We start from the raw sequence: 22,054 nt of genomic DNA, 5'->3' as shown, positions 1-22,054 counted from the left end.
TTTTCGAACATATGGTCTCAGCCATATGTGGTTCGAACTAGGAAAAGTTTGATCTACTGAAGTAGATCCATATATACATACATATATATATATATATATATATATATATATATATATATATATATATATATATAGGTTCATAGGTTGATGCTAGGCTATTGGCCATAGGGCCTATACAACCCTAGCCATAACAATTCCCTGGCTATTTCTTCCCCCACTATTTACTTTCCTGGACCCCTGTCTAGCAGGGCGACTGACTTGATCCCCGGGGTGAATTTCCTTTCTCCCATCCAATCGTTAAGGTTCCTTTTGAAGAGGGCCAAGTAGGCAATCTGCTTGACATGTATGGGCAGTCTATTCCAGAGTCTCGGGAGTCTGTGGATCTGGAACGTATCCCTCCAGCATATTTTGTTTATTGTGATGTCAAGGTTTAGATCCCTGGATCGTGTGGCTCTGTGGGACTGGGATTTCTTTAAGTGTAGCATGTCCAACAGCTCTGGGCTTGACTTGGCCTTGTATGTTAAGCAGAGATTGCCTCTGAGTAGACGATATGCGACAGAGTATAGCTGGAGTTTTTTAAGGCGGTCAGCATAGGGCTTCTGCTTTATGCTTTATTTCAACTGAGCGGAAGTTTGAACATGCTGAACTAGGCTTATTATTTGAATCTAACTTATATGCAACATGTGATACAGCAAATGTTGTATATCTAGCTGATTGTGATAGTTGCGAGGCATATTACGTGGGAATGAACACACGTAGACTCAAAGATCGAGTCTATAATCATATCTATGATATAAGAAAAGCTAATATCAATAATGCCTTGGCTAAACACTGCCAATTATATCCGAATCATGGATTCAGATTTAGGGTATTACAGATACAGCATTTGAATAGAAGAGAGGGAGATTCCCCAGGAGCCCTTGAATTAAGTGAGCTGAAATGGATCCTTAAACTTAGAGCTCATAAGGCACCAGGGCTAAACTCAGCCATTAATATTAGGCCTGCATTGCTATAACTTATTGGTTTCTCTCTTACATTTTATCTCTTTTTCTGCTCATTCTCTCCCCCCCTCTTTCCACTTGTTGTTTTTTCCCCTGCACATTTTTCTTTCTGTTTCCTTTCCATCCATTCTCCCTTATACTTTCATCTCCCTTCCCCATCCCCCCCCCTTTTCCCCTTTAAATCATACCTCTACCTTCCCCTTCATTGTGTTTTTTTCATTCACTTCCTCCCCCTCCCCATATCATTTTATTTTTCTTTCCTTTTCTCTTCCGTCTTTTATTTGCTTTTCCTTTTCTCTTCTATTTGTTTATCTGCTTTATAAATGGTTGCTAGATTTCCTTATACATATTTAATAGAAGACTTATTATTGACATATGTAGCATTTATCTTACTTTAATGTTATTAGTTTATAATGGTTATGATAAGTAGTTACATTTAGGAAAATAGATCTTGTCAATAGATTTTAAATATAATCTTTAAAGCTTTTTATCCACATAACACACTTTGAATGAAAATGGATACATCAGCATGGTTTCCTGCTTTACCTTTCATGGGCAGTATTTCCTATCTAGTTAATAAGCTGTCTTAATGGTTTGACACCATTGCCTGATTGACTGTTTGCTAACATCTTGATGGTTTCCTGTTCTACCTTTTATGGGCAGTATTTCCTATCTAGTTAATAAGCTGACTTAATGATTTGACACCATTGCCTGATTGACTGTTTGCCAACATCTTGATGGTTTCCTGTTCTACCTTTTATGGGCAGTATTTCCTATCTAGTTAATAAGCTGACTCAATGATTTGACCTAAATTGCTTGATTGATTGTTTGTTAATATTTTGACTTTTTGTATATAAGGAATGTTTTAAGTTTTAAATTTTGTAACCTGATGAAGCGCACGATTACTGTGCGTGAAAGCGCTTGTTTTTACTCAATTAAATAAGAATTGTTTGATTTTAAGCATTGTGGTGGTTCCAGTGTTTCTCAACTGTTACCTTTGTTCTTTTCCACTGAGAACCTTTGGATGGTCGTACTGGGTTTGGTGCTAATAGTGATATTTCTTATTATTGTGTTCCTGGTCGATCAACACACCATGGAGATGCCGAACATAGAACTGGACTACAATCCGTTGACCACAGGGAGAACTGAAAACTGGAATGACATCTTTTACAAACAGGAGAATTCCCTATTGAACTTTGCTGCCCAAGGAACTGCTTCATCTACTGAAATATCAGAAACGGATAATCTGCAAGAATTTTATGGGCAACTTAGAACCTTAGAGAACAATCTTTACAAACTATATCGATTGATTTGGCAGAGGAAACACCTTGAGGCATGCCTCCACTTTAAGGTTATTCCACGAGGCATGCGCGTCCTCTGCATGCCGAGCTACGGGGATGCACATCCAGAACTGCTACGAAGATGGCAGTTGTTAAATATTGAGCTTGGCAACAAATACATTAGCCTACTGATTGATTATTTTAAACCCATAGAAGAGGAACTCATCGGCAGAGTGGAAGGTGAGCACAAAACCTTAACTTCGCTGTTTAAGAGTGATTTTTGTATGCTGAGACTTAATAACATGCTGAGGCAGCTTATGCTTTACAGCAACAAGTTAGAGCAAGTAAAATTAAAGAAACTTAAAAGAGACTGTGATGATTTCCAACTCGGCCGCATTTTTATATGGCCGAGAGTAAATACTGTGGCTTCCATGGAAGATAATTATGAGCGGACAATTGACGCTCAGCTCAGCACACCCAGTACGACCAAGCAGACTGACAAATTGGTTGATACTGCTTCCAGCAATGATCTTAGTCCCACAAATATGGCAGGGGCTATTACTTTATCTACCTCCACTATTCCCTGCAACCAGGAAGGCTTCAAAGATATAATAACTGCGGGCGCGAGACCAAAGGATAATGGACAGGCTGTGAACCTAATTCCGGGGGCAGTGACTACTCTAAATTTTCCTCTACCCTACAGGGTTCGGACACAGGAGCGCTCAACCAGCAGAGGAAGTGGGAAGCGCAAACTATCGGGTGAGGTTCGCGAACCAAGGAGAAAGAGGAACTAAATACTTTATTTTTTAACTTATCGTCAAAAACTTTTTCGGACATTGAATGTTCTGTTTTAAATAGGGGCCTCTCCTTCATACCCTCCCAAGGCAGTAGTTTATCTGACACACTGATTATGTTAAAATTTGCTAGGAAGGTAGCTTTAAAATGTTTGTTTAAGGACTCTAGTGAAGAAACTGTAAATTGTAAAAATACTATGAATAAGAGAAAAAGTACTTTTATACCACATTTACCAAGTCAAGTTGACTGCTTTTTAAGAGCATGTGAACATGATATGTACCTTTATTATAAGGGGAAAGCACATAAGAATTTATTTGTGAATATGGATGGTGCACAGAAGCAAGCACTAGAGTCGTTGAGAAATGATGTTAACTTAGTGTTCAGACCTGCCGATAAAGGGGGGGGATTTGTAGCTATGGATGCTGCTTTCTATCATGATTTAATGATGGAGATGTTAAATGATGACTTAGCCTATATAGAACTAGACAAAATCAAGGTAAACTCTATAATAAGAAATGTCCATGATACATTTTACGATCTTTTAATGACGAGATGTATTGACAAAACTCTATATGACTATCTGATGATAGAAGCTCCTCTAATCCCCCTTATTAAAGGCCTTCCCAAATTACATAAAGGGACTTTTCCTCCACCCTTACGACCCATTGTATCTGGGAGGCTGTGGGTCACTGAACATGCATCCCATTATGTACAGTCTAAACTGGGCCCCCTGATAGGTTCCATTCCTACCATATTAAAGAATTCATTTGATTTACTAGATGATCTGAAGAGCACGGCTTTACTGGATAGTTTGAGGTCTGACACCTTGATGGTTGTTCTGGACATAAAAAATCTATTCACCAGTATTCCCAATGAATTTGGGATAGATGCAATTAGGGATTGCTTGGTTGAAATGAGTGGACTAGACAATACAGAGCAACTGACTATTTGTAGTCTTTTAGATCTTATCTTGAATAATAACGTCTTCTTATTTCAAGATAGGATGTTTAGGCAAACATGGGGGGTGGCCATGGGCACCCCCTGTGTCAATGCCTATGCCAATTTGGCTGTCTACATATGGGAAAAGACGTTTATTTTTAATGACGTAAAATTTAGAGCTAACGTCATTTTATACAGACGTTTTGTTGACGATATCCTCCTTTTTTGGAATGGAGGTATCGAATTATTGAATGAGTTTATAGAATATATGAACTCAACCACATCTTTTCTGAGCTTTACCTACGAGCACTCCTTTATGGAAGTGAACTATCTTGACATTACTATTTATAAAAATGCACTGTGTGAGATTACCACCTCCTTATTCAGGAAACCGTGTTGGAGGAATGGCATACTCCATTATGGGAGTATGCATCCTAGATATATCTTCCCCAACGTTGTTAGAAATCAATTGACAAGAATAGAGAGACTTTGTGATATTGATGGTGTTAAAGAATGTCTCCTGGACTTTCAGGCTAGATGCTTTTTGGATAGGGGTTATCCCCCTGAGTTGGTATTTAGTTTTAGACATGAAACTAACCTGAATGGAGAAAGGTTTCAAAAAAGTAGGGCTTTAAGTAGACATGCAGGACTTATTACTAGACCTAAAATTAAAAGCCAAGTTTATTTTGATATCAAATATACGAATGATATTAAATATAGTAGGGACATTATCCTTAGTAATTGGAAGTTACTTACTATGGATGGTGAACTGTTGAAAATTGTAGGGGAGAGACCTAATTTTAGATACAATAACTGTTTTAATTTAAAGAGACTATTATGTAGAGAGAATACTAAGATTGAACCAGTAGATATCAGAGCAAGGTTTAAGCAAGGAACCTTCCCCTGTAGGAAATGCTCTACCTGCAAATTTATTTCAACTGAGCGGAAGTTTGAACATGCTGAACTAGGCTTATTATTTGAATCTAACTTATATGCAACATGTGATACAGCAAATGTTGTATATCTAGCTGATTGTGATAGTTCGAGGCATATTACGTGGAATGAACACACGTAGACTCAAAGATCGAGTCTATAATCATATCTATGATATAAGAAAAGCTAATATCAATAATGCCTTGGCTAAACACTGCCAATTATATCCGAATCATGGATTCAGATTTAGGGTATTACAGATACAGCATTTGAATAGAAGAGAGGGAGATTCCCAGGAGCCCTTGAATTAAGTGAGCTGAAATGGATCCTTAAACTTAGAGCTCATAAGGCACCAGGGCTAAACTCAGCCATTAATATTAGGCCTGCATTGCTATAACTTATTGGTTTCTCTCTTATATTTTATCTCTTTTCTGCTCATTCTCTCCCCTCTTTCCACTTGTTGTTTTTTCCCCTGCACATTTTTCTTTCCGTTTCCTTTCCATCCATTCTCCCTTATACTTTTATCTCCCTTCCCCATCCCCCTTTTCCCTTTAAATCACACCTCTACCTTCCCTTCATTGTGTTTTTTTTTTTTTCCTTTCCCCCCCTCCCCTCTCCCCTTATCATTTTATTTTTCTTTTCTTTTCTCTTCCGTCTTTTATTTGCTTTTCCTTTTCTCTTCTATTTGTTTATCTGCTTTATAAATGGTTGCTAGATTTCCTTATACATATTTAATAGAAGACTTATTATTGACATATGTAGCATTTATCTTACTTTAATGTTATTAGTTTATAATGGTTATGATAAGTAGTTACATTTAGGAAAATAGATCTTGTCAATAGATTTTAAATATAATCTTTAAAGCTTTTTATCCACATAACACACTTTGAATGAAAATGGATACATCAGCATGGTTTCCTGCTTTACCTTTCATGGGCAGTATTTCCTATCTAGTTAATAAGCTGTCTTAATGGTTTGACACCATTGCCTGATTGACTGTTTGCTAACATCTTGATGGTTTCCTGTTCTACCTTTTATGGGCAGTATTTCCTATCTAGTTAATAAGCTGACTTAATGATTTGACACCATTGCCTGATTGACTGTTTGCCAACATCTTGATGGTTTCCTGTTCTACCTTTTATGGGCAGTATTTCCTATCTAGTTAATAAGGTGACTCAGTGATTTGACCTAAATTGCTTGATTGATTGTTTGTTAATATTTTGACTTTTTGTATATAAGGAATGTTTTAAGTTTTAAATTTTGTAACCTGATGAAGCGCACGATTACTGTGCGTGAAAGCGCTTGTTTTTACTCAATTAAATAAGAATTGTTTGATTTTAAGCATTGTGGTGGTTCCAGTGTTTTTCAACTGCTTCTGCTTTAGGCCTGTGCTTCTATTAGTGAGGTATTTCTGAAGCATTTTCAGTTGTTGCAGATGTCTTGAGAGGTACATACCAAATGGGGAATTGTATTCTATAATGCGTCTAATGAGGGAGGAGTACAGTGGGACAATGCCCTTTTTTTTCTGGATGAAAAGCCCTTAGTGATGAGGTGTGCCACATAGAAGGATTTCATTTTTGTTATGGCGATGTGGTTACTGAAGGTGAGACCATTGTCCACCTGTGTCCCTAAGTCTCTTATCACACGTTCGGTGTTTAGTGTACTGCCACCTATGTGGTAATTCACGGGTGCATGTTTTTTCTGAAAGGGGATAACTATACATTTCTTGGCATTGAACTTGAGCCCATGGCTCTGGCACCAAGCATCTGTTTCTATAAGGCCCTTTTGTAGAGTATCCATATCATTTGGGGATTCAATAATGGCTCCCAGTTTGCAGTCATCTGCGAGCTTTGTTAGCCAGAGTCCCTTAGTGTTGGTCTGTACTTCAGGGAAGTAGATGCCAAACAAGAGCAGTCCCAGGACTGAACCCTGAGGTAGTCCACTTGTCACTTGTCTGTAGTTGGATTTGGAGTCAGCTACTTTTACAGTGTGGGTTCTGTCAGTAAGCCAGTTGACAACCCATCGAGTGATGTAGGGATTAATGCCCTGCTTAGTAAGTTTATCTTTGATTCCAGAGTGGGGGATGGTATCAAAGGCCTTTATGAGGTTCAGATAGGTTATGTGGACTGCTTTACCCTCATCCATGGCTCTGGAGACTGATTCAAAGAAGTCAATCAGGTTCAGGAGACAAGATTGGCCCTTCACAAACCCAAACTGGGTGTGGTCCAGTGTTTGAAGGTTGCCAGTATTTGTTTATAAGTTCCATGATAATACGTTCCATGGCCTTGCAGATCAGGCTCATCAGACTGATGGGGTGGTAGTTCCTGGGATGCAAGTTGGATCCCCCCTTGTGGAGTGGGATAACTGTAGCTGGGCGCCACTCAGAGGGCATGAAGCCTGAGGTGAGGCTATAATTAAACGTGACACTTAGGTGAGGTGCCAGTTCATTTTGTAGTTCATGTAGTACACAGCCAAGGATGTCATCTGGCCCCATGAATGCTGTATTCTTAGCTTTGGAGAGTGCATTTTTTACCTGTGTGGCCATTATTACCAGAATTAGGCAATCTTCTGGTATTGAGATGGGCCATTTATGGGGTGAGAGGGGGATGAAGATGGCACTGAATCAATCTGCCAGGATATTGGCAATATCCATGGGATCACTATATTTAATGCCTTACTGTTGTAGCTCAGAGCATATCTGAGCATTGCCATTTAGATTCTTGACATAGTTATAGACTGCCTTGTGGTTGTCTTTGGAATCTTTGGCAATTTTATTTTTGTAATTCGCTTTGGAGGATTTTATGAGGGATCTCAGCTTCTTACTCTGAGGCTGGTAAGAGAATTTTTTTACATCGTGGGATTTTCCTCTTTTCTGCAACAGTTTCTTCCTTTTGTTGTAAACTTTGTTTATGGCAGGTGACCACCAGATTGGCTTCCTATTTTTGGAATATATATATATATATATATATATATATATATATATATATATATATTTATATATATATATATATATATATATATATATATATATATAGTATGCACACATTGGAAGTTGCCTCACAGCAAGAGGTTCTCTGGTTCGATTCTCAGCTGGCGTGCCTTCTGTGCAGAGTCTGCATGCTCTCTCTGTGTTCATGTGGGTTTTCTCCAGGTACTCCAGTTTCCTCCCATGTTACAAAGACATGCATCTGGAGCATTTCTCCGTGCCTCTGCTGAAAATTGGATTTGTTCCAAGTTTGAATTTCCTAGTAAACAAATGTTAAATAAAAATAATAAATGTATAATATATATAATATATATATATATGTAAATATATATATATATATATATATATATATATATACACACACACAAACACACACACATACACACACACACACACACACACACACACACACACACACACACACACACACACACACACACACACACACACACACACACACACACACACACACACACACACACACACATAGAGAGAGAGAGAAAGAGAATAAATAGGCAGTCTAATGTTCCTAGTCAAATCATCCAATTTATGAATGTTGATGTAAGCTAGAACAAATAATGAAATCCCAGAAAGGCACAAGGATAGCATGCAAACTATGTGCAAAAAGTGACAAAGTCAAGGTTATGCCATACATTTATTGTCTTTTTAAGTATCAATACCCCTTGAGGTACAAGGCAGACTGTACAAATGTAATTAGTAATCTTGTAATCCTGCAGCATTGAACCTGGATGCTGTTTACCTATGTGGCTTTAGCAAAACAGGTAGGGTATCCACAATATGTTTTACCATGTTTAACTAAATATTCTCTGCTTAATTCAGCTGATAGTTGTTCACCTTATCTGTCCATTCACTGTTACTGATTATTGCATTTCTTATTATCATTTTATAGTTTAATAAATAAGTAATATAACTAGCCTGTCCAAGCCACCCAAAAAGCTTGTCCTATATTTATAGATAAGTATGAGGCTAATTGCCCTTGGGACCATTTTTGACCTAGCCAGTTTCCCTTAGAAAAAGTCAAATGCTGCACAGTTTGTCTGTAAGTTAAGCTTCTTAACCATTATGCCATCCTCCAATAGGTGGATAAGCACCCTAATAAATTCATTAGTGTACTAGCTAGCCCTAGAAAGGACAGCAATACAACATACCCAGGAGTGAATTATTTCAGATTACCTATCTCATTATCTCATTACCATTTCTAGATTTAAAGGTATTTAATGTGCTACATTTCTTGATATGCAAGAGAAGTTTTTTCCATAAGAAAGGAATGTATTAGGTTAGCTGTCTATAATACCAGCACCTCTTATTTATGTTGTAATGTAGCAATGAAGATTGAGATCCCGCATTTGAGTATTCACTGTACTACCCTTTTTTGGAGGTCTAAGAGATCCAGTAGCATAAAGCATTTAATAGCACAGAAGGCTAAGCAAAGTTCCACACATAGCAAAATGTATGACGTATATAGTGATAGGGATTTTGGTATATCCAGGTGGCTTAAGGATTGGGGCCTGTGATTTTCTTCACTAAATATTGTTAGCGATCTTCCAGCTAGATGAGTTGTTTGGACAGGTAAAATTGAAAGAAGCATTTTATTCAATGATGTACCTAACAAGGAATGAATAATAAGAATATATGGCTTTAATGGCTTTAGAAGAAGCACTCTTGAAAAATTATGGGGCAAAGAAGAATGATATCCTAACTATGACTGGTATACGTGGTCAAAGTACAGCTTATTATCACTGAAGGTACCTAATCTCTAGTCAACATACCAACTTTAAGTGAATGTATCTAGATCTCCAGCATCAAAATCAGTTTTAATTGGAGTGTTATTTATAAGGTAGAAACAAGGTCTAAATAAAATGGCACCACATTTTTTTAGCACTGAGACTATGGTGCAGACATCTTTATATGATACAATGCAGTCATTGTTTGAGTGACAGAAGATCAGCAGAGGAATTTAACAAAAGCACCCAGCTTGCATTCATCAGCCAAAGACCTTCAATATCTGCTTTCAGTACAGAACTAGATGCCAAAGAGAAGGTTTTCAGGACTGAGATCTCAGAACTCCTGTAATGACATTTTTATTTTTTTTTTATTTGTGCAGAAGAGGTACCACTAGTCCGTGATGTGAGGGTTCCATCAGTGAGCCAGATGGGAACCCTTCATGTGAACCATCATAAAAGTAGACAGTTTGTCTCTTTTTAGTACTACTTTAGACTGGTGCAGTGAAAATAATTGTACTTATTTATTTCTATTTTTTATATTTATTTATATTTGCTTACAAGTGTATTGCATTAATCTGCAGTGACCAATTTTAGGCCTAGGCTGGCTTGTGGAAACAACAAGTTATTCAAAAATAAAAAAAATGTACAAAAAATTGGGAACAGAGATTACAATCAGTAATAAATATGAATTTGACTAATAAGAATACATTCACGTGTATACACATAATATAGGATATGGAGACAAACAGATTGATTAGAGGGTGAACGTGATAATGCAGACAAGGAGACAGTTGTGATATTCCTGTAAATGCAGTAATGACTAATGGAAAAGATGATGGGGTGGGCTGAGGACAGATATTGGTACAAAGATTTAAGATATAAATGTGTAGTTACATTTGTCATATATTTTTCTTTAATTAATACCAATACAGTAGGATGACATTGTCTGTAGTTAGATGCCTGTAGGATTAAATCTAGATAGTTATATCAGAAATGGGGTCTGCTGCAGGAAGAACAAAGCAGATGCATGCATGTAGTAGTTTTAAAATAGTTGCTGAGGATACAGTGAGTAAATGTATAGCCTCAGCATAAATCTCCAAAGAAACATTCAGATGAAACTAAATGATACCATTGGATTTGCATCTGAACTACAAAATGATGTACTTAATTGTCCAGAATAAAATGTAACTGGTATACAAATAAAAATAATAATAAGCCAGAGTGTGAATAGTCTAGGGTAATAAATGCATGTTCAACCAGATGTCCATAATTGTTTCATGAGCTGACCAAATACTGTTTTTGGAGTATGTCTAGTTTAGAAAAATAACAAAACATATTAACAAGTAAGATTTATGATATACAGATGCTCATGTCACATGAAATCTGCAGTGTGATAGTATGTGATTTGTGAATACTTCTTTTCTTATGATATACTACATGACCTGCTAATTTTATAGTTTAATTTTCTGTCATCTAAACTGTGTACATCATGTGCACCTTCTTCGTGTTTTCATATATGTGCCCCCTGAGCATGGCTATGTATGTTTAGGTTCTAAATATAGCATTGAAAATTGCAATTCTAAGTTACCATATTAAGCCTCTAAGCAGCAGAACTATTACTTGTGTTCATTTTTTTTTTTCTGGGAAAAGGTGTCAGGCCAGTAGATCAGAAATCTGAGTAAGTAGTTTGGACAGAATTTTGATATATGGGATAATAACCAGGTAAACCGAGAAGGTGTGAATTTGGGTAAGAAGCCTTTCTAATCATTACATGGGCTATACTAAGATAGTAAATGAAGAAGCTGTAATAAGCAGTTGAGCTGAAATCCATTGAAATAGAAAGAAGTACAGAAGAAAATCTGAAGTTAAGAAATGGTAGCGCTGGTAATCTGGGGAGTATATGGCCTAGCAGTGAGGAGGGAATGTGATGGGGTAAAAGTGGTGTTAAGAACCAGGATTATGAGTTTATGAGATTTGATATTAATCAGTTACAGGAAAACATTAAGGTACGAGAAAAGGGTTTAATGTTAAGGGGATTGCTGTAATAGGTATAATGACAGCATAAGGAGAACAGAATGAGAAGAATAAAAAACTTAATGTCATTTTTCAAAACCAAAGAGGGGATGCAGATGAAAGCAGAATTAAGGAAAATTAACAGCTAGGTAGTTCAAAGGGAAGATGAAATGGAACTATTGGTATGTCCACTAATGGAGAGCAGAAACTAAGGCCGGGTAAAGGAGATAAAGGTTTAGAAGGGGTAACGTTAGTTAGAAGCAAGAAAATTAAGGAGAACTTTCTGAGTTATTATGGAAATTTATAAGAGAGGCTTAAAACTGAGGAGGTATCTAGGGGATGGCATGAGAAGCAATTGTTTTAGAAGGAGAGGATCCCTTCACATATACATAGGGATGGGGGGTTTAGCTGTATATGAAGGGGGGAAAAGATGGAAGATCAGATTGTTTCCTACTTAATATTTATAAAGTAGAAGGCTTGGAAATAAGAGAGGTTTTAGTGGGGCTATTCAGGGAGACACTGAATACGTGTTGCTGCTGGAATCAATGAGAGGTGTGATAGAGATTGCAGAAACAGAAGACAGGCACTGGAGACATTAGGGCAGGGATTTCATTGGGGAAACAAGAGAAAAGTGAAAGCAATGGTGGCCTGCAAAAAAGTGGAATTAAACAGGGATAGAAAAAAATTAAAAAGAGTAGGGGGACCAAGAAGACTTGAACAATTTCAGGCCTATTTCCTTTTCAGTGCAGAAGTTAAGCTTTTTTCAAGAGTTTTTGGTAGTTAGGTTAGGAAGGTAATTTCATAAACTCAGGTGGTCTTTGTGAAAGGTTAATCCTCCACAGACCACTGGAAAATCTGTTGATCTTTGTTGCTAAGGTAGAGAGGTAGGATCAAGGAAAAGCTGGAATTGTTTTAAATAACAAAGGCCTATGATATAGTACATTGGAATCTTTTGTTTGATATGTTGCAATAAGTGATAGGTAGTAACGAATAGTTGCAAGGGATATGGAAGTTATGTAATGGATTGTGTGTCTTTCTTATTGTCATTGGGAGCAGGGATGATTAGGTACTATCACGGTGAGAAACGAGGAAGGGAAGCTCTCTTTCCCCATGTCTATTTCAATTCATAAAGGAGAAAACTGGCATAAAACTGCCATAAAGGCTTTATATATTCTGGGGTCTATATTAGAACATCAAGGTTTCAAACTTTAGAATGTTCTAATATCGAACCCTATGCAGTGAAAGCTTAAAATATCAAAGCAACAGAAAACCAAATTTTTTCTTAGGGAAAGAATTCGGTTGTCCGTTTCTGTTGCTTCAGTATTTTCAGCGCTGTGGTGGAAAGTTACTGGTCGGGTTCAGGTAAGTGTGCGATTGTGTAGACGTGAGGGTTAGGGTGGGTTAGGTGAGTTAGGGTTAGGGCATGGGGTTAGGTATGTGCGCAACTGTGTGGACGTGAGAGTTAGGGCTGGTTAGGTGAGTTAGGGTTAGGGAGCGGGTGAGGTGAGTGTGCAATAGTGACGGACCTTAGGGTTAGGGTTTGGGTTAAGGTAAGTGGATAGTTAGTGGTGTGTGTATAGTTTAGTGTAGGGTTAGGTATAAGATATTAGGTGTATGTGTGTGGATTGCTATTTGTTTGGTGTGCTTGTGTTGTGTGTATGTGTTTTGGAACAGCAATTTTTTTCCCTAGGAAAAAAATTGCTGTTCTGACAGTTCGAAATTGTAAGCTTTCATTACATAGGGTCGATTAATCACCGTTCACTTTTTTAAGCGGTCAGTGATCTAATATAGACCCATATTTTGGAGGTTAAATCTAAGAAGGGGTTTGGACAGATGCCATTAACTTATATGTGGCTTATTGTATGCTGCCTTTGGGAGATTTGAAGGATATGTTATTTGGGGAATTCAAGAATTTCAGCAGGCTTGGGAAAGAATCAGCTTTATACTTTCATTTGAAAATCTTTACTGATTAGATCAGGAAATAGTGAGAGAAAGGAGTTGGTATACCAGTGTTTCATAGTGGGATAGCATTTTTGAAAAATGGCTTACTCAATGATGAATGACATGGTAGAAAAGAATCGATCAAAACAGTGAAAACACTAAGATTATTCATTGTAGATGGTTGGGGCGAGTGGCCTGTTTATGAGATAGGACTGAGATAACAAAGGTAATATTATTACCATTGCATATGCTTCTTATGAGACATGTTACTATAAAACTGCATGATGATGGGACAGTCAGGAGATTTAGAAGGCAGAACTGGGCAGGGTTGCTAAGGAAACAGTGCTATGTGTATAAGGGCAGGAAAATGTGGAATGTTGAACTTTGAGAAGGATGCTTCAGATATACATGCTGAGCAAAGGATGAGATAAAGCAAGGATGGGGAGCTGTCATATGTGTATTTTTTGGGAAAGAAGGTGGCGGGTGGAATGGAAACAAAACACAGAAGAGTATACAGTTGGAAATGTTAGCAGATAACTATGGAGAAACTACAACTGGTGAGTTTTGAACAGAATAGTGTAGGAGGTGTGGTGGAAGAAGATTTGTATAAGGTAGGAGAAATGTTAATGGAATGTGAAATGAGAGTGAGGTCTACCTAGAGTAGCAGATTTGAAGCAACTGCAGGAAAATGATTTTCTTAAAACTTTCAGCATGTGCAGGCGGGATGCAGATTAGCTAGGCTGTAATGCAAGTATTAGGAAAGTTTGAAAGGTGCACACAAAGAAAGCATGGGTTCAGGAAACTATAGATGCTGTTAGGAAACAGAATTGTTTCAGTATAAAAAATGAAGAACATGTTAGTTATAAGGACTTAAGGGAATGCAAAGTAGAGAGGTGAGGATGGAGATTTGTTTGGGGACTACAAGAAGGAAGAGAACTAATGGTGGCCTGAAAAAGTGGAATTACATAGAGATGGGATTGGATGGAAATTATACATGTAAGAATAAATAGTGGAGAGGAGTTTTGTAGCCATTAAGTACAGTATTGCATGAATAACTATCTGCATTTGTGTTTGCAGTATTAATATCATGGAGACTTGCAGTATTTATTTTCCAGTTATGGAAGTATATTACAAAGTGCATTGTAACACATAAAGATTACATACTGGGAAGGGAAGTACAATAATTATTATCTATTATTTATATTTTCACATTTATATCAGGAACAGCATTTTTAATTAGATGTTAAATCTCCTTTATATATGTTTTTATTATACTCTGTAGACTTTGTATATTGTAGAATGTTAGGTTGTATGCGTTGTACTTTTATATAATAGAAAGGATGCAGAAAAGCAAATTAGATCAAAAACATACTTCCTGACATAAGCACAAATGATGTGGGTTGTAAACTACACGAAATTATTGGAAAATATTCAAAGAAAAGAAAAATGCTGTCCAAAGACAGATTCATGCAAAGTCAATAGTGCCATCTGTTTTATAATAGAACTATAAAAGGACATGGACATTGTTCATAAACCAGAGAGAAAACATCAGGTGTTCACATTGCAGACAAAGCATGTCGCCTGAAATAAGGAAGGGGTAATAAGTGCAGTAATAACGTGTAACACTACAACTGGAAACTTCTCTTCATAATCAGGACTCAGCCTTTCAATACTAAGCAGACTGTTAATAATAAGCTACAGACCTGGAAACATCTATGAACAAATTATATTGCATATTGATTGGGAAGGCTGTCTTGTGCTGAACACATATTTACATACTGTAAATGAAAACAAAGAAAATGTTACAGAAGACTCAGCATGTCCTGTACTCTGTACATTGAAAATCACATTAACTTTCATTTCAGTCTGTGGAAATCATCGACTAATGCACTGTACTGAATTAAGATGCTATTATTCACATAAGAAATCTGCAAGGATATAATAGTAAAGCATAGCTTCAGGCTTTAAATTAACCTTCTTTTCTCTTGATATAAATGAGCATGTTAAAGTAAACATAGAATACAAAAGGTTGCGCCTGAAGACAAACGCACAGATGTACTTACTAGAATCTCTATTCCTTTATGATTGTCTTTTGCACATGCCAACATCAGAGGTGTATTTCCAAGTTCCCCTTGCAAGTTGACGTTAATACTTTTATGAGCAGCTAATACCTACGTAAAGAGAAAGCATTGTATCTATGATATTATTTTAGCTGAACAGGGAATTTATGACATTTTATTTATTTTGATATAACAGTTAAGTGTAACACACAGTAACAGGCATACGATTTAACGAGGGTCCTCTACATGTGATCATGATGGAATTCTTCTAGCATTAGTCACCCAAAGGAAAAAAAATGCAGAGGAACATAACCTTGATTGCCATTTTCATAGGAAATCATTGTCAATGTGATTTCTAAGTGAGCTCCAGCAATGATTCACTTCTCCTGGTAGATGTCCCACTTCTTCAAATTGGTGTAATGGTGTAGTTGGTATTTTTACATATAAGTTTAGGGGGCAGCCCCCCACCCACATCAATGGGGATGCAGAGGGGATTGCTCCCCTGCAAATAACACTTACCCAGGCTTCAGTAAAGCTTATACTAAGTGTACATCATTATGAGTAAACAGACAAAGCAGACATAACTCACACCTTCTTCCTCCTAATTTTAGTTTTCCTACTGATATTCTTGCAGCTTTAAACCTTGAGAGTTATTCATAAAGGTTACTACAAAGTGCAGACTACATGTACACTTAGTGTAATCTTTCTGAGTGATTAGGAAGCCCAAAAAAATGTGATATAAATGTTCTTGAATACATATCTCGTACATTGAATATACACTAGACCTTATTGAATCTAGCCCTTAAAGTTATTTTTTTCACCTTTCTGTCTTTTGGGCATTACATTTTGCCTTTTCCAATCCTTGAAATTGTGGAAATATGTGTTTAATAGTAGAACCTAATAATGACACATGATCTTTTTACTGTTTTTGTTCATATGAACAGTAGCATAGCCAACATTTATTTTTTATACATCAATAAACTTGAAAAATCACAATTTTACATGAATACTAAAGTGCATGAGATAAAATAGCTGTATTAGTAAATTGTTTGATTGTATACTCAGATGAAAACAAAACTGCAGGAAAGACCATTAATTACATAATTTCTGGATCACTTGGTATTGTTTCTTGTGACATTTCAAAACATCAATACAAAATTTAATTTGTTGATGACAGACATTGATTTTAGATATGTATTGTGAATTACTACTGGTTACTCTTTCTTCCACTTAGGTATAACAAGGTGAATTGAGTCAAAAATTTTCTTGACCCATTACTGAATACTGGTAGCAGTTATCCATCCAAAGTTAGAGCTATACCTGCCTCTTGCCCCATCTCCCAAATTTCCAGACAAGTGAAAATAAGTCCAATGTAACATTTTCATCCAGCATGGAAACGTCTTTTGTCTAATGTACTTCATGATTCTGGAAACTAATCAGTCAGTTTTGGATGTTTGCTATGGGTCTATATCATTTGAGCGAATGCTTAATTGAGCAAATTGCAGTTTCTCAAACTGAATTAAGTGAAAGCTCAATTAAGCCAATGCTCCTTAAATGAATAGTTTCCCATGGAAAAAAAACAGTTGCCTACAATGATGATAACAAACAAAACAAAAATTAAAACTCTGCAAAGTTGGGGCCACCTCATAACTAAATATACCAACTGCAAGATCACACAACAGTGGGGAAAAGGGCAAATCTCCGATGGCCAAATGGTTGCCCACCACTGGGAATTTGCCCTTTTCCCCACTGTACTACAATCTCAGAGTTGGTATATTTAGCTGGGGGGTGTGGGGGCACAGCCTCCCACATTGTGGAGCGTGGGGTGTAGCTGCCCAATAGAATGTTTTTTTTGGTGATGTTTTTGTGTAGTTCGCTGGGTTAGCAAACTGGATTTTAACCCAGGGAAACTTTTTGCTTAGTTGAACTTAATTCAGTTCGACAAATAATGATTCGCTCAATTAACCATTTGCTCAAATGATATAGACCCATTTGCTATAGACACATGTTGAATACCATACAGCCACCTCATAGTCAACTTCTGAAAAAAAAAAAACTATGCTTGATCCCGATTAACTTTAGTGATAAATAATGATTAAAATTTCAAACGGCCCAAGAATTTGCAACAGTATTCTATATAACCAACTTGCCTTGCCCTTCATGAAGGTGGAAAATGTTGGTTGTGGTCAATTTACTCACAGCTTTAGTTCCAAATGGTGTTGACTTCTACTATGCATATACTTTCACAAAACTAAGTCTTTGATAACTACAAAAATAAATTTAAAATATGAACAATGCCATTTATCTTTCTTTTATTTTCTTCTATTGTCTTCCTTTCTTTCTTTTGTAATAGATATTTTTATTTTGTTTTTTTCTGCTATTACCTGCTTGCCACCGTGGTACTATCACCCATAGAATTACACATGTTCAAGTATAGCCTACGGGCTGCATGGTATTTTATTTTATTTTATTTTATTTTATTCAGCTGGGTAATCTATGCATTTTTAAGAGAGCTGGGAGTACTCATTGGTTAACTGACTTCCTTGGACACAGCATGCCAGTGGGGACAACATAAGCTGTGAAATTCAAGGCAACAACATCAGTATCATTAGCAGTCCTCATAATCCCTAAATTAGTACATTCCTAAGAAGACAATACTAAATAACATGAAGCAGATATGGAAAATATATTTTTTTTTATATTAGAATAACAGCTTTTATCAATTGCTGTGCAAATCCTCAATGCCCATCATGACATATAAGTTTGTACCAATATTCTTCCAAAGAAAGAAGTTGTTTTTTCTTTCTGAACTCTGTTTCACATATTAGTTAGTTAGCTCTACTTGTGAAGGCTTTACCCTTTTGCTGGACAGTCACCTTGTGATTTATTTCCATGTTTAAGAATAAAGAAATTGCTTTATTGCTTTCACTTTCTTTTATTCCTACAGACAAACCTAGTAGACGTAAGTGCATCCTATTAGATGTGACACGGGAGCATCCATTGATTACACGACCTACTGAGAATCATACAGTATACCAGTTTAGATACAGACAATGCAAATTCAAAATACAAAACAATGATTATTAGAAGATCCTAGCCTTAATCTTTTGAAGGGTAATACAAGATAAATGTATTATCATTTGATATTCAAAGTGGTATATTAGAAGAGTATTCAGCAACTGAATCCATGAAACTGGTCTGGTTGTTGGCAGCTGTACTTTTGGATAGAAGAAATGGCATTTTGTTATTGCAGTGGTATAAAAAGCATCTCCTGGGAAACACTCTGTGTGTGTGTGTGTGTGTGTGTGTGTGTGTGTGTGTGTGTGTGTGTGTGTGTGTGTGTGTGTGTGTGTGTGTGACATTGGTTATGACAGTTGTTAAGACTGCATGAAATGGCACTGGCTTAAGATCAAGGTTGCTAAGCTCCTAGCAACCCAGTGATTGCAATCCTGTTCTGTTGTTGTCCGGTGAATGGCAAGTGTTAGTTATAACCTGAGGCAGTAGTGTGCATTTGTGTATGCTCTTATGGCCCATAACTCCCTTTTGATATAAGTGGTGGCCATGTAACAAGACTCCATGCCTGTAACTCCTGTCTCTGACATAATTGGTGGTAGTGCTGAAGGAGTAATGCAATATTACCATTGTCTATCAGCTAGCTGGTGTACAACAATGTGGGTGTACTGTAAACAGAACTTATAGAACCTGTAAACAGTTTTGTTACTAGCAACAAAAAGTATGCATAACCTTGCAGCCACAAAGTAAAATATACAACAATATACATTCCATCCAGCGGTGTAAACCTTGGCTCTAGATGATTGTCACTGTTGAAGTGACACCCCAACCCCATGTGCAAAAATGGGAAAAAGGGGTTGAGGATAGATGGATACATTTCACTACAGATATTTTATTGCTGAGTCACATTAGTTAAGATGCAAGCAAGATGAGCTCTGAAAAGCATTTCACAATAACAGTGGCACAGCTAGTTTAAAGGTATAAATCAAAAGGACTACCACATACTGGTTTGATCAAGGATGTCTTGATGTGCATACTGTGAGCAGCTGAACTTTAGTCAAGGGAACAAGAAAACAACCTGGCAAAAACTGGTGATTTTCAGCTTGAAGTTAAAATGCCACCCAATGTTACCAGGTGATCTTAAAGTGCAGCTTGATTAAATATACTAAAACTGAAGAGCTGCATGGAATTTGAGAAATTTGGGGAAATAAAACAGCTTTGGGTATCCGTAAGAGTGAAAGGGAAGGTCTACAAGAGTGTAGTGAGACCAGCTATGTTATATGGGTTGGAGACAGTGGCATTGACAAAAAGGCAGGAGTCAGAGCTGGATGTGGCAGAGTTAAAGATGTTAAGATTTGCAATCGGTGTGACTAGGATGGATAGGATTAGGAATCGGTATATTAGAGGGTCAGCTCATGTTGGACAGTTTGGAGACAAAGCAAGAGATTGGTTTGGACATGTGCTGAGGAGGGATGATGGGTATATTGGGAAAAAGATGCTAAGGATGGAGCTGCCAGGTAAGAGGAATAGAGGAAGGCCTAAGATAAGGTTTATGGACGTGGTGAGAGAGGACATGCAGGCGGTTGGTGTGACAGAGCAAGATGCAGAGGATAGGAAGAAATGGAAAGAGATGATCCGCTGTGGCGACCCCTAATGGGAAAAGCCGAAAGAGAATGATGATGATGATGATGGGGAAATAAAACAGCTTGAAATGTAAAGGAAACAAGAAAATGTGTGTGAGACTGAGAGAGTAAAAACAGAAACTGTATGAAGCCACAAAGAAGGAAAGGAAGCATCAGCAAGAAGGTGCTAAGAGAAACAGAAAGAGTATGAACATGCTAAGAGAAATAAAAAGCATAACAAAGAGAAAGGCAGTGTCAGCATGAAAGCTAACATCAAAATTGTACCGATAATCCAAGGTCAGTACTAATTTATTTTCGCAACATTAAGAAAAGAATGATTGTTTCTGTCAGGCATTAGAAAGAGTACAGAATAACAGCTAAGTTAATCAATGATAATGGGTGAAGCTTTTAACTCCTTTTCTTCATATGCCATCAGTAAGATGTCTAATTTTAACTGTGTTGTCTACACTAAATTATGTTGTTTTAACTTTTTATATTTAACATAACATTTATAAAGAAAAAGTTGAAAATAAAGACACAAAACAAATCCAGAAGATAATGTCAGGTCTTTAATTGCAGAAATGAGTACTTACTTTTGCAGGTAACTGGGTGGATGTAAAATTACCACTTTTAAATTGATGAGAGACAATATTACAAGAGAGTGATTGCTCAGCACATTACTTAGGACATGAGGATCTGGTTGACAGAACAGGAATGTACCTCAGTTAAAGTCATAGCCAAATAGGTACCATATATTTAATGACTAGAGCACAAATACACAAGATGGATGTGCATTCAATTACATTTAGGTTTAAGGAAACACATGGGGAAAACAAAACCACCAAAATTAATTCCACAAGCAATGGGGGGGGGGGTTAAATGGCTGCAGTACATGCAAAAGTCACGATGACAGATGTTTCCAATGTAATCAAGTGGGTCATTGGCTATCCAGACATCCAGGGGCAGTAAGGGGATCAAAAGTCTCAAGAGAGATCTAAAATAAGTACAGCAAAAATAGTAATAGTTTTCATTTAACAGCAGACACTCCAGTTTATCATGAGGGCACCTCTATCTTATCTCAGGAGAGGAAAGCAAAATCACTACTTAGAGCACTTTGGCTACATGCCTTCAGTAAAATCAGTAAAACAGCTTAGATGTTCAATTGTGACTTTTTTTTTCAGTTCAATTTTTTTATTAATAAGTGGTAAATATGGCGATGACCACTCTCTGATCCAGTGATCAAGGCACATACATTTTCACCACTGATACTGGAGAGGCACGTCCATTTGGAATACAAATGGATACACTCAGTATTTCCAGATGCAGACCTCTCTGCATCAAGCACAATTTCCCTTAAGAGCACAGAGGGAACACATTCAGCCCAGGGTCTAGATTTCTCTATATCTGTCTCCCTCCAGGTCCCCAATAAAACTCCCCACCGGTACAGCTGTAGGGTTAGGTCCTTGGCCAGAGTGTCCAAGCCAAGTCCTTTAGTGCCCTCTCTGTGAACACAGTGCTTTGTGTCCCTGCTCCAAGTAGCTGGCACACAGACTCTGTGAGATTCGATTTTTCACACACACACACACACACACACACACACACACACACACACAAACATATTTACCTGCTGTGCTCCTTTGTGCCCAGAGTATAAGGTAGTTATCACTGAAAGCAAACACTCCAGAATGCTGTTATAACTAATCCTGGAATGTGATTACCGTTACTAA

General features: G+C 37.1%; 1 protein-coding gene across 1 annotated transcript in view; it reads right to left on the bottom strand.

The window, feature by feature from the left end:
- LOC122797756 (transient receptor potential cation channel subfamily A member 1-like) overlaps positions 1-22,054 on the bottom strand; it is a 1,191,690-nt gene that overhangs the window by 881,980 nt on the left and 287,656 nt on the right. Inside the window, exon 5 of the mRNA XM_044066280.1 lies at positions 15,697-15,804. Coding sequence (XP_043922215.1) covers positions 15,697-15,804 — 108 coding nt within the window. The remainder of the gene's footprint in view (positions 1-15,696; positions 15,805-22,054) is intronic.

The sequence above is a fragment of the Protopterus annectens genome, chromosome 3.part1 (assembly GCF_019279795.1).
Source record: "Protopterus annectens isolate FY-2018-M chromosome 3.part1, PAN1.0, whole genome shotgun sequence".
Lineage (NCBI taxonomy): Eukaryota > Metazoa > Chordata > Ceratodontiformes > Protopteridae > Protopterus > Protopterus annectens.
Note: the sequence above shows the minus strand (reverse complement) of the source record. Positions and strands in the feature narration are given on the sequence as shown.